At 43.2% G+C, this 14,126-nt stretch overlaps 1 protein-coding gene across 10 annotated transcripts in view; it reads right to left on the bottom strand.

The window, feature by feature from the left end:
- The window catches only part of samd12 (sterile alpha motif domain containing 12), a 100,695-nt gene that overhangs the window by 65,833 nt on the left and 20,736 nt on the right, over window positions 1–14,126 (bottom strand). For all 10 annotated transcript variants that reach the window (XR_014530652.1, XR_014530653.1, XM_083524107.1 and 7 more), the window contains exons 2-3: window positions 7,645–7,841; window positions 1,161–1,290 (exon numbers count right to left, since the gene is read on the bottom strand). Coding sequence is in view for 8 of the 10 variants with exons in the window: in XM_083524107.1 (XP_083380233.1) it covers window positions 1,161–1,290; window positions 7,645–7,841 (327 nt within the window). In the remaining 2 variants the exon portion in view is untranslated. The remainder of the gene's footprint in view (window positions 1–1,160; window positions 1,291–7,644; window positions 7,842–14,126) is intronic.

Genomic DNA, 14,126 nt, shown 5'->3' with positions numbered 1-14,126 from the left:
TTAATCCGAAACCCCAAATCAAAACCTAGAAATCAAGACCTATGTATATAATAATGTAAAATTTGACCTTGTGTGTTCCAACGTTAGACATTTAAAAATAAAATAAAAAGCCTTTTGGTGCAAATGTAACCGAATATTCTGGGGTCAGTCTAATATTTTAGACATTTAAAGCGGTTCCTTTTTGCAAAAAAATAAAAGTTTGTAATTTCTGCTTTAAGTCTGTGAGTGTTATTAAGAGAAAGTCATTAAGAATTCAAACAGCGACCCAAATTTGACACCAGCGACTTTCTGAGTGTGCCAGTTGTATTTGTGTTCTTGATCAAAGCAAGTTCCCCCCCCCCCCCCACACTGTTATGTACATCTGAGACATCATCTTTTGTTTATTCTAATGAAGTGTGTAGAGTGGCACTACATGTTACAATCACCGGAGAGAAAGAGATGCAAATTGCATTGTGTCACTAATTGGTGAGGCCTGGCGTTTGTTAACGATGTTCTGTTAATTAATGCGGGATAGTCGAACTCAGTTGCTTGCATATTTTCCGCATAAATTACTGCTAATTGGCGTGTGGATTGACCAGACCCTTAACACAAAGTGTAATTCGTGATCTGCTGAGAAACATTAGAACGATTTAGGAAAAGACATGCAATTGTTTCAGTAGTGCGTGCTGTTTACATCATCCAAAATATATAAAAAGGAATTCTCGGATTTCTTTGGCAATGAATTTCTTTGATATCTGATTATGGGAACGTGCAAAAGGAATGAAGTAAATACGAGGTAGTAGGGGAAATTGTTTACATTTTCCAAGTCTGTTCAATTAAACAGCATTTACTCATCATATCATCAGGTCTGTAGCTTGCTAAAGTATGCTGCCTTAAAAGCGCATAATCAGTTTGCTCATCACTACCAAATTACCGTCTACTACCTGTAGTACCTGAAGTACTGCAGAGATGATAAACATTCTGTGATCAAGTCTCAACCAAGTGGTTGTGGCAGATCGGAAAGAAATTTGTACCTGTCATTATGCACAAGCTAATTAAGGAAGTGTGTGTGTGTGTGTGTGTGTGTGTGTGTGTGTGTGTGTGTGTGTGTGTGTGTGTGTGTGCACGAATGTGTCTTTGGCTAGGCGCATTATGTGATGACTGACAGGAAGAGCGTGTACCTGTAATATCGTGCTGTTTGAAGGCGTCACTGTACACTTGGTGCTGGTTTGGGCAATGCTTCTTCAGCCACTTACACACATCCTGCTGAGTCCACAAAGCCACCGGTTTGGACAGTTTCACCGTCCCTGACTGGACAACAGAGAAGAGATAAAAGGTCACATTAAATATACAGTATATACAATCTGTTTTTACACAGACAGATTAAAAGTTTAGTGCAAACATTAAGCACAAGACAGTATTTTGGTGATCATACAGCAAAAGCTTAAAACTGTGGATTTGGTGTGTGGGTATAGCCTTAGTGCAGATGATAAACTGGGGGCAGTATTGGTAGCTTGTCATAGAGGTAAAAAGAAAAGCAGGAGCACAGAACTGCAGCAGAACTGAATACATCACAAACTGACACCCTGAACGCATGCCTAACTTATTTGTAATACATCTGCTCTTGCTAGTGGCTAGTCTATTACAGACTTTACTGATTTCATTAAAGATTTTTACTGCACATGACATTGAATGTATTGAATTCGCAACTTGATAAAATGGCAGGGTTGCTGGCTGCAACTTCACATTCAGAAACTCGAGGCATGTGATCAATGTAGAATGTACCCACAACAGTGGTACTGTTTGAGAAAGCAATATATAAGAGCTGACATGCTGTAAATTGGTATCATTTGTAAATTATATCACACAGTGGAACCTGGCAAAGTTCCTACTGCCCCTTCGAGGAAATAAAAGATACGATATGTACAGTACATCGGTCCTACATACAGTACAAATTCAGGTAAACACAGTCATAGCAACAGGGTGGAGCGAATGTGTGGATGCTTAAGCAGAAGACGAGAGCCTTGTTAATGCCATTGCTGGAGCCTTGTACAAACATGCGACCCCAGCTGCCATTGGTGCCTGGACAGATCTTTGGCACACAGGCCCAGGAGCCATTAAATGATTGCCGTTTTCTAGCTGAAACTACAATAAAACACAGTGAACAACAGATTGCCTTTAGGTGCTTGACTGTGCCAGCCGCATTATTCCCACCGAGTTGCATTTCAAAAAAACGCAAACGGGGGAAAGAAGGAGCTGTATGAGCTGCAGCAGGAAGCACGCTGGTGCGAACACAGCTGCCTAGAACACATCGCTGTTTTTTTACCACAGCAGAGTGTGATCAAGCTTCTAAAGCACGAAATACCAAAACTGTTAAGAGGATCCCTGCAGTGATTCTGAAATCACATGACTGGATCCTCTGCAACTGACATCTCAGGCACAACAGTGATCCCACAGCGGGATCTGGACTTGGTGCTCAAGCAGACTGTGCACCTTGCCAGAGGAACAAATGGCGGAGGATGATAACAGTATTTGTTAATTTGAAGCTTGAAATAGTCTCTTGTGGGCATTTATTTCAAGAAAGAAGCTAAATGATCTGCCAGTAGTATATAATATACTTTAAATCTCAAAATTTACTGAAGGAAAAAATTTAATTATCAGAAAATGTGTTTGTTTTAATCTTGCAATCGGATAAATCGGACTTTATTCAAGAGGTTTTTTACCTGCTGTAATTTTTTGCAGGGAAAACACGCCTTCTTGTATTACACGATGTTTATACACACTACCTTAGCGCTCACACAGAGCTCATAGTCTAACTTCACCAGATTTTATAGACTGAATGTTGCTTGATCACAACCCAAGTGCTCTGAGTCATCGTCCTCCTTAATGGGAAGTGGAAGCAATACTTGAGTGATCCTCCGACTCTATAAATTATGTTGTTTGTACTATTTATGAGTGCTGTTTGGCAAGGTGTGCCATCTGGACTGGTTCCGACTCTGCTACTTGCTTGGCAAAGCACTGCACGTTGTTAAGCAAGTGCAGCATGATTAAAAAAATGAAATATTTAGGTCCCTTAAAATATGGTGCTGCATAGTGCTATAGCACTATGTCCAAAATTCGAATAAATTTACGGGAAGGGCTGTCATCTACAGCAGACTGATAAACGTCTGGTATCCTGTGAATATTGCACTCTTCTGAGCATGTCGCTAGAGCTCCAACTTGTTTTCACAGGCATGCTAATTCAGAAATAACACAGCTGTCAACACAGCACACCTGTGCGTGCCTTTTCCTAATGTGTGCTATAGTGTTATGCTGTGCACTGATTTGGGAGAGGAATGAAAAGGAGAAATGTGCTGTATAAAAAAGGGTACAGTGTGTAGCTATGTCGCACCAAAACCAGAATCTTGCCGTACAAATGTTTCCTTCTATTTACAGTAATTGTGAGAAAGCTGTGGGGTAGGGACAGGACACAAACACCAAATGGAAATTGCTCTTGCTCAGACACAAATTAATACTTAAGTTACTCGCACATTAGCTGAGATGGATACGGGGACAATTACTATGAGCGCACACACACACAGAGTCCTTGGCATAATTGCACAACACAGGTATTTCCACGTTCCTATAGCAACAAACCCAAATCAGAGTCTCTGAATAAATCAGCACCATCCTTAAGGTTTCAAATACAGACCAAGGTTTTAGACACATCAAGAGGACAAAAAAGGGATGTGGCACCAGAATCACAATTAATACTAAACTTCAATAAAAAAAAAAATATACTTCATTTCTAAACTGGATACCCATTTTTTTAGTAAACCGAAAAACTTTGATATCTTCTACAATTTTCAAGTGAATCTATTTTTCTGGTGCAACCACCTGAAACATTGATTTTCTTTTTTATTATGTCAGTGGTTTACTTTCAGAAAAAAGAGCATGGTGCTCATTTGAAGAACCCCCACACTGAATCACCAAAAAACCCATCCCTTATAACGGTGTTCATTCAAATGAAAGCAGAGTGCCATCGTGTGGTGTATTAGAGAAGGACACTTTTCTCCTAAGCTTTCTCATGTCCAGCTGTCATTGTCTCGATTTCCTCCAAAATATATTATAATTCAAAAATTAGCATGTTTATGCAAAAAGGAGTAAAGTTAAAAGTAATAATAGTAATGCAACAGCACACTATGCTTAATGGAATAAAGTATTTTCAATACATTATATATTCAAAGTTAATGCATTTGTACTGTATATCGATGAGTTAATGCATTGAACTATCCAGATTTAATGCACTGTTATATTTAGAAAATAACTCATTGTTTTCTCCAGAGATTAATGCATTTGTATATTCAGAAAGTAATGCACTGGTATCAGAGATGGGAAGTCATAAAGTACAAATACTTTGTTACTGTACTCAAGTAGATTTTTCTGGTATCAGTACTTTACATCACTATTTATTTTTCGGACAACTTTTTACTTTCACTCATTACATTTTTATCACAAACATCTGAACTTTCTACTACATACATTTTCGAACCAGACTCGTTACTTGTCATTGCGTGGCTTTTTCGACCTACCCACTGGTGTATTATTTCCTGGCTCTCATGCACCACAGAAGTAGGCTAGTTTATGAAACCAACAACAAACAAGGCAGAAGGCAGTAAGAAGTTTGGGGTTAACGTGGATGAGACAGAGGGAGTCAGTGATGTAAACATGACTGAGAACAGAGACATTCCTGATCATCATCATCTTTTCTCTGCTTGTGTTCTATATGGCGGTTGTTCAGCCTGAATACATTCATTAGATAACATTTTAAATGATTTTGTATTAATATATTAATATGATGTGAAGTCCAGTTACCAGCGTGACACTAAAACACGCAGTAGCAATAGCCACTTTTTACTTAAGTACATTTCAGAGCCCAAACCTCTTATTTAAACTATTTCATTTTAAATAAAATAGTGTAGTAAGTACTTTAACTTTTACCAGAGTCTTTTAAAACATAAGTATCTGCACTTCTACTTGCGTGAAGGATGTGTGCACTTTTGCAATCTCTGATGTTAGTAGTATGCGGATGTTAATGCATTTGTATATGCAGAAGTAATTGTATTTCTATATGCAGATGTTTAAACACTGGTAAATCAATAGGTTAATGCGCTGATATGCGCAGAGATAAATGCATTGGTATGTACAAAGATTGATGCACTGGTAATCCAGATGTTAATACATTGATACATGCAGAGATTAAGCCAATGGAATATTTAGAAGCTAAAAGCACTGGTATACATACTGGTTAACACATTCATATATCCAGAAGTCAATTCACTGTTTTATCCAGATATTCCTGCATTGGGAAATCCAGATGTTAATGCATTATTATATGTAGTGGTATATCCTGAGGTACGCATGAGCACTGATTTGCCATGAATGGTGAAGTATAGTTGCATGTATTAAATATACTGCTGTATCTTTAACTTAATTGCAGGATGACCACATGATACAGGGTGGAAATACGTAATGCAGAGGTCTAGTAAAATTTTCAAATAGTTGAAAGTTAAAACTTCTATACTTGTATAGAAGTTCTATACTTGGTAGGTTTTATTGGGTTGAGATCTGGTCACTGTGAAGGCCATAGCCTGTGAATTATGTCGTCTGCACACTTATATCATTCAGTAAGTACTCAGGCTCAGGCAGATCACTCACATCAGAATAAAATTGATTCACATAGTCTAAAAGTGATCAGTCAGAAATACTTGCCAGAAAACAGCCTCTTACAGCAAAATAACACCATTGTTTTCCCCCCTTGTATCCAACTGTACATTTAGTGCATGTAGGGGTGGATAGAGATGTGTGCTCTTCAAATATCTTATTGGGGTTGTGGGAATAAAATGCTAATTTTAGTTAAAACAGAACAGCCAGAGCTAATTTTATTTAGAACAGAGTGAAAAGGGATGAATCCACTATCCAGTCCATTTGTGGAAAATCTCATTTACAGTTGTTAGAGCTCTTAAATAAGATTAGTCAGTAACTAATTTACCCTTGAACACAGACACTGAACTAACTGCCTGCTACCTGCTCCCTCAGCATCTCTGTGTCTGAGGGAATGAGGAACACTGCATCTAGATGGAATTAACATTTTAGATGGCAATGTAACTATTTCTACCTTTCTAGAAGATTTTTTTTTCCCCCTCAACATTTTTTGCAGTTACAATATATAATCTGATTTCGCTAAACTTCACCAGCAAAACCCTTAGCCATAAAATACCACTAGTGGTATTTTATTATTCCAGATACTGCCACAACCAGAATCAGTATCAGGTTTATTGGCCAAGTGTGTTGACACACACAAGGAATTTGGTTTCAGCTGTTAGTGAACCAAGGTGTTTTTTTACTAACAATCTGACAAGAGGGATAAAAGTGTCAAGTCAAGTCAAGTTTATTTCTATAGCGCTTTTCACAACAGACATTGTCTCAAAGCAGCTTTACAGAAATCAACATCAAGGTAAACAGTGTGTATTTATCCCTGATGAGCAGCCGTGGCGACTGTGGCAAGGAAAAACTCCCTTAGATGTTTTGAGGAAGAAACCTTGAGAGGAACCAGACTCAAAAGTGGAACCCATCCTCATTTGGGTGACATCAAGAGTTTGATCATAAATCTTGCAACAATACAGAACACTGGGGAGTGAGAACTAACATGATTACTGGAGTATAAGATTATAAGTAATGTTCTTTCTACAGTCTTATACAGTCATTATGGTTATAAAACTAGGAGCTACTGAGCTCAACATTTGTGATCATCACAGCTCCAGCATCAGCTTCTCCATGCCAGAGCCTTTAAAGTGCTATACTTTATATAAAAATAAGAAACACCTAAAGAAGATATGCAAATACTTTTCATTATCTAAATGCTAAACACTACAACAAAAAAAGTGTTGTTGAATATAATTTACTTATAAATAATATGCATCTGAATAGTAAATATTTCATTTTAGTCTTTGGTGAAATGAAAGAAGTCTGTCTGGAAATCACCACGGAGAAAGTGTTAGGTGTTACTACTCTGCTATTGTGTGGGAAAGCTCATAATGCACCTGTGCATGCGTACAACTCAGGCCTTGTCTCTCACTACAGGTAAAGTATGTTCAGTAAGAAGTGCAGTTAAAGTATGTCCTGTACAGAAATATATATGGAAGGTAAAGTTGTTCAAACACTATTTTTGTATTTTTCCTGAACAACACAAAGGCTTGTAAGTAGATGATTTATCATCGTGTCAAAGAATAACCCTTGGCAAATGTATTTGGCCAAGGGTTATTTGTTTTAAGGCATACCTTAGAGAATACTCTAGAAACGAGAACAGCTCCTTCAGCATTAAAAGGGAGATGAAAAAGTGATAGAACCCATTTGTTCTGAACACCAAAATAAAACAGCACAATCGACTCGATGATGCATTACTAACTACTTTTGCTGTACAAAGTTATAGATATAATAAACTTAATACATTTTGGAAATAAAATTGTCCGATATTAACCTAAAACCTTTAGGAATGACGAATAAAAAAGTTACCATGACCTACAAATAAACAAACAATTCAGCCAGATTAACTGATACAGATTAAAGCTAGATTTTGACAAAACTTTACCAGAATATGGTTGTGGTTCTGTTTGTGGTGTTTACCTTGGAAAGTTCGGATTCAGAGACGGAGCGCTGTGGTGGAGTACAGTGCTGGAAACCAGGACTGTGCTGCTGAAAGCTTGAGCTGTCATCATTCAGACCTGGACCCTGATCAACAGACTCCTCTTCCACGTGTGAACTCGCATCCGCCATACACCCTTGATGATCGATCCCATTCTGACTCAGGTTGCAGTGGACAGCTAGAGATAAAGGACAACATTAGTGATTATTCACTTAAAAATTGTTTAGTTGTAAGCAATTGGTAGCATGAAATACATTGCCTCTGATATCTCTCCTGCATGTGTCTTACAATAAGGACATTCGTAGACAGGGTTATAGATTTAATTAACACTAAATTTAGTTTCTTTAAATATAAAGAATTTATCTCCATAAAGTATTTTTGTTGTTGAAAATCCGTCACTGACATTTAAAACATGAAGGCCACTAAAGTTACCCATTTCAAAAAAAAGCTTTAAAATCACCTTGTTGATGTTTTACTATTTTACATACACTAGGTGGCACCAAAGTTTTCTTTATTTTTTATTATTTTCAACATTGTGAGATATGCAAAATATGAAACGACACATATGGAATTATGTAGAATATGTTGTATATTTAAGATTGTCCAAAGCAGTGACATTTTAGCTTGGGCCAAGAAACACAAGATAAAAACATTGGCTCAGTGAAAAACTCTCCTTTGGTCTGAAGAGTCCAAATTTGACATTTTTGGTTCTACAACCTTATCAGATCTTGTTACATGTACAGAGGGTGAATGGACCATTCCTGAATGTTTGGTTCCTACTGTGAAGTATGCAGGAGGAGGTTTAATGGTGTGGAGGTGCTTGGTTGGGACCATAATTTATTTTCCAACAAGACAATGACCCCAACACACCCCTAGGTTATTTTAGAGCTATTTGTTGAAGAAGGAGAGTAATGAAGAAAATGATGAAGCACTTCTCTGGGAACTGTTTAAGATTGTTGGTAAACCATTCTAGGTGACTACCTCATGAGGTTAACTGAAAGAATGCCAAGAGTGTGCATAGCAAAAGATGTCTACTTCGAAGAATTGAAAATACGGTTTATTTAACACTGTGAAAAAGTGTTTGCCCCTTACTGATTTCTTTAATGTTTCTTTCTTCTTACTTTAATGTTTCAGATCATCAAACTAATTTAAATATTAGTAAAAGATAACACAAGTGAACACAACATGCGGTTTTTAAATTAAGGTTTTTATTACTGAGGGAAAACAAAATCCAAAACTACATGGCCCTGTGTGAAAAAGTGTTTGCCACCTAAACCTAATAACTGGTTGGGCCGCCCTTAGCAGCAACAACTGCAATCAAGCGTTTGCAATAACTTGCAATGAGTCTGTTACAGCACTGTGGAGGAATTTTGGTTCACTCATCTATGCAGAATTGTTGTAATTCAGCCACATTGGAGGGTTTTTGAGCAGGAACCGCCTTTTAAAAGGTCATGCCACAGCATCTCATTACGATTCAGGTCAGGACTTTGACTAGGTCACTCCAAAGTCTTCATTTAGCTTTTCTTCAGCCATTCAGAGGTGGACTTGCTGGTGTGTTTTGGATCAGAACACAAGTTCGCTTCGGCTTGAGGTCATGAACAGATGGCCAGACATTCTCCTTCAGGATTTTGTTGTTAAACCATCCATCCATCCATCCATCTTCTCCCGCTTATCCGATGCCGGGTCGCGGGGGCAGCAGTCTAAGCAAAGATGCCCAGACTTCCCTCTCCCTAGACACTTCTTCCAGCTCTTCCGGGGGGACACCAAGGCGTTCCCAGGCCAGCCGGGAGACATAGTCTCTCCAGCGTGTCCTAGGTCTTCCCCGGGGTCTCCTCCCAGTGGGACGCGCCCGGAACACCTTCCCAGGAAGGCGTCCAGGAGGCATCCGGAACAGATGCCCGAGCCACCTCAGCTGACCCCTCTCGATGTGGAGGAGCAGCGGATCTACTCCGAGCTCCTCCCGAGTGACTAAGCTTCTCACCCTATCTCTAAGGGATCGCCCAGCCACCCTGCGGAGGAAGCACATTTCGGCCGCCTGTATCCGGGATCTTGTCCTTTCGGTCATGACCCAGAGCTCATGACCATAGGTGAGAGTAGGAACGTAGATTGACCGGTAAATCGAAAGTTTCGCCTTGCGGCTCAGCTCCTTCTTCACCACGACAGACCGGTACATCGACCGCATTACTGCAGAAGCTGCACCGATCCGTCTGTCAATCTCCCGTTCCACCCTTCCCTCACTCGTGAACAAAACCCCAAGATACTTAAACTCCTCCACTTGCGGCAGGAACTCCCCACCAACCTGAAGTGGGCAAGCCACCCTTTTCCGACTGAGGACCATGGCCTCGGATTTGGAGGTGCTGATTCTCATCCCAGCCGCTTCACACTCGGCTGCAAACCGTCCCAGTGCATGCTGAAGGTCCTGGTCTGATGAAGCCCACACGACAACATCATCTGCAAAGAGCAAAGACGAAATCGTGTCGTCACCAAACCGGACACCCTCCGACCCCTGGCTGCGCCTAGAAATTCTGTCCATAAAAATTATGAACAGAACCGGTGACAAAGGGCAGCCCTGCCGGAGTCCAACATGCACCGGGAACAAGTCTGACTTACTGCCGGCAATGCGAACCAAGCTCCTGCTTCGGTCATACAGGGACCGGACAGCCCTTAGTAAAGGGCCCCCGACCCCATACTCCCGGAGCACCCTCCACAGGCCGCCGCGAGGGACACAGTCGAATGCCTTTTCCAAATCCACAAAGCACATGTGGACTGGTTGGGCAAACTCCCATGAACCCTCCAGCACCCTGTAGAGGGTATAGAGCTGGTCCAGTGTTCCACGGCCTGGACGAAAACCACATTGTTCCTCCTGAATCCGAGGTTCTACTATCGGCCGTATTCTCCTCTCCAGTACCCTGGCATAGACTTTCCCAGGTAGGCTGAGAAGTGTGATCCCCCTATAGTTGGAACACACCCTCCGGTCCCCCTTCTTAAAAAGAGGGACCACCACCCCGGTCTGCCATTCCAGAGGCACTGTCCCCGACCGCCACGCGATGCTGCAGAGGCGTGTCAGCCAAGACAGCCCCACAACATCCAGAGACTTGAGGTACTCAGGGCGGATCTCATCCACCCCCGGTGCCCTGCCACCGAGGAGTTTCTTTACTACCTCGGTGACTTCAGCTTGGGTGATGGACGAGTCCGCCTCTGAGCCCTCAGCCTCTGCTTCCTCAATGGAAGACGTGACGGCGGGATTGAGGAGATCCTCGAAGTATTCCTTCCACCGTCCAACGACATCCCCAGTTGAAGTCAACAGCTCCCCACCTCTACTGTAAACAGCATTGGTGGGGCACTGCTTTCCCCTCCTGAGGCGCCGGACGGTTTGCCAGAATCTCTTCGAGGCCAGCCGATAGTCCTTCTCCATGGCCTCACCGAGCTCCTCCCAGGCCCGAGTTTTTGCCTCGATAACCACCCGGGCTGCAGTTCGCTTGGCCTGCCGGTACCCGTCAGCTGCCTCAGGAGTCCCACAAGCCAACCAGGCCAGGTAGGACTCCTTCTTCAGCTTGACGGCATCCCTTACTTCCGGTTTCCACCACCGGGTTCGGGGATTGCCGCCTCGACAGGCACCGGAGACCTTACTGCCACAGCTCCGAGCGGCCGCTTCGACAATGGAGGTGGAGAACATGGTCCACTCGGACTCAATATCTCCGGCCTCCCTCGGGATCTGGTCAAAGCTCTGCCGGAGGTGGGAGTTGAAGATCTCTCTGACAGGAGGCTCGGCCAAACGTTCCCAGCAGACCCTCACAGTACGCTTGGGTCTGCCGAGTCTGTCCAGCTTCCTCCCCCGCCATCGGATCCAACTCACCACCAGGTGGTGATCAGTTGACAGCTCCGCCCCTCTCTTTACCCGAGTGTCCAAGACATACGGCCGCAGGTCAGATGAAACGACCACAAAGTCGATCATCGACCTGCGGCCTAGGGTGTCCTGGTGCCACGTGTACTGATGGACACCCTTATGCTTGAACATGGTGTTCGTTATGGACAAACTGTAACTAGCACAGAAGTCCAATAACTGAACACCGCTCGGGTTCAGATCAGGGGGGCCGTTCCTCCCAATCACGCCCCTCCAGGTGTCACTGTCGCTGCCCACGTGTGCATTGAAGTCTCCTAGTAGAACGACGGAGTCCCCAGTCGGAGCACTGTCCAGCACCCCTCCCAGAGACCCCAAGAAGGCCGGGTACTCTATACTGCCGTTTGGCCCGTAGGCACACACGACAGTGAGAGACCTATCCCCGACCCGTAGGCGCAGGGAAACGACCCTCTCGTTCACCGGGGTAAACTCCAACACATGGCGGCTGAGCTGGGGGGCTATAAGCAAACCCACACCAGCCCGACGCCTTTCACCATGGGCAGCTCCAGAGTTGTAAAGAGTCCATCCTCTCTCGAGGAGTGTGGTTCCAGAGCCCAGGCCGTGCGTAGAGGTGATCCCGACTATCTCTAGTCGGAACCTCTCAACCTCACGCACAATCTCAGGCTCCTTCCCCGCCAGCGAGGTGACATTCCACGTCCCTAGAGCTAGCTTCCGTGTCCAGGGATCGGGTTGTCGAGGCCTCCACCTTCGACTGCTGCCCGATCCTCTTAGCACCGGCCCCTTACGGTCCCTCCTGCAGGTGGTGAGCCCACTGGAAGGCGGCCCCACGTCGCTCCTTCGGGCTGAGCCCGGCCGGACCCTGTGGGGGAAGGCCCGGCCACCAGGCGCTCGCATACGAGCCCCAACCCCGGGCCTGGCTCCAGGGTGGGGCCCCGGCTGCGCCATATCGGGCGACGTCACGGTCCCTGATGTAGTATCTCTCATAAGGGGTTTTGAACCGCTCTTAGTCTGACCCGTCGCCCAGGACCTGTTTGCCTTGGGAGACCCTACCAGGGGCATATAGCCCCGGACAACATAGCTCCTAGGGTCATTCGAGTACTCAAACCCCTCCACCACGTTAAGGTGGCAGTTCAAGGAGAGTTGTTGTTAAACAGCAGCATTAATTGTTCCATTCATCACAGCAAGTCTTCCAGGTCCTGAGGCAGCAAAACAGACCATCACACTACCACCACCATACTTTACTGTTGGTATGATGTTCTTTTTCTGAAATGCGATCGTTTTTCTGAAACGCCTTATGTAAATGGGACACACCCCTTCCAAAAAGTTCAACTTTTGTCTTGTCAGTCCACGGAGTATTTTCACAAAAGTCTTGGGGATCATCCAGATGTTTTTGCAGAACATTTTTGCCCAGTCTCTTTCTTTTGGTGGAGTCATGAACACTGACCTTTATATAATATATATATATATATATATATATATATATATATATATATATATATATATATATATATATATATATATATATATACAGTGAGGAAAATAAGTATTTGAACACCCTGCTATTTTGCAAGTTCTCCCACTTAGAAATCATGGAGGGGTCTGAAATTGTCATCGTAGGTGCATGTCCACTGTTAGAGACATAATCTAAAAAAAAAAAATCCAGAAATCACAATATATGATTTTTAAACTATTTGTTTGTATGATACAGCTGCAAATAAGTATTTGAACACCTGAGAAAGTCAATGTTAATATTTGGTACAGTAGCATTTGTTTGAGGTCAAACGTTTCCTGTAGTTTTTCACCAGGTTTGCACACACTGCAGGAGGGATTTTGGCCCACTTCTCCACACAGATCTTCTCTAGATCAGTTAGGTTTCTGGCCTGTCGCTGAGAAACACAGAGTTTGAGCTCCCTCCAAAGATTCTCTATTGGGTTTAGGTCTGGAGACTGGCAAGGCCACGCCAGAACCTTGAGATGCTTCTTACAGAGCCACTCCTTGGTTATCCTGGCTGTGTGCTTCGGGTCATTGTCATGTTGGAAGACCCAGCCTCGACCCATCTTCAATGCTCTAACTGAGGGAAGGAGGTTGTTCCCCAAAATCTCGCAATACATGGCCCCGGTCATTCTCTTCTTAATACAGTGCAGTTGCCCTGTCCCATGTGCAGAAAAACACCCCCAAAGCATGATGCTACCACCCCCATGCTTCACAGTAGGGATGGTGTTCTTGGGATGGTACTCATCATTCTTCTTCCTCCAAACACGTTTAGTGAAATTATGACCCAAAAGTTCTATTTTGGTCGCATCTGACCACATGACTTTCTCCCATGACTCCTCTGGATCATCCAAATGGTCATTGGCAAACTTAAGACGTGCCTGGACATATGGTGGTTTAAGCAGGGGAACCTTCCGTGCCATGCATGATTTCAAACCATGACGTCTTAGTGTATTACCAACAGTAACCTTGGAAACGGTGGTCCCAGCTCTTTTCAGGTCATTGACCAGCTCCTACCGTGTAGTTCTGGGTTGATTTCTCACCTTCCTTAGGATCATTGAGACCCAACGAGGTGAGATCTTGCATGGAGCCCCAGTCCGAGGGAGATTG

The sequence above is a fragment of the Silurus aristotelis genome (assembly GCF_946808225.1).
Source record: "Silurus aristotelis genome assembly, chromosome: 21".
In the NCBI taxonomy this organism is placed as follows: Eukaryota; Metazoa; Chordata; class Actinopteri; order Siluriformes; family Siluridae; genus Silurus; species Silurus aristotelis.
The sequence above is the reverse complement of the archived record's forward strand: the minus strand, read 5'-3'. Positions and strand labels throughout refer to the sequence as shown.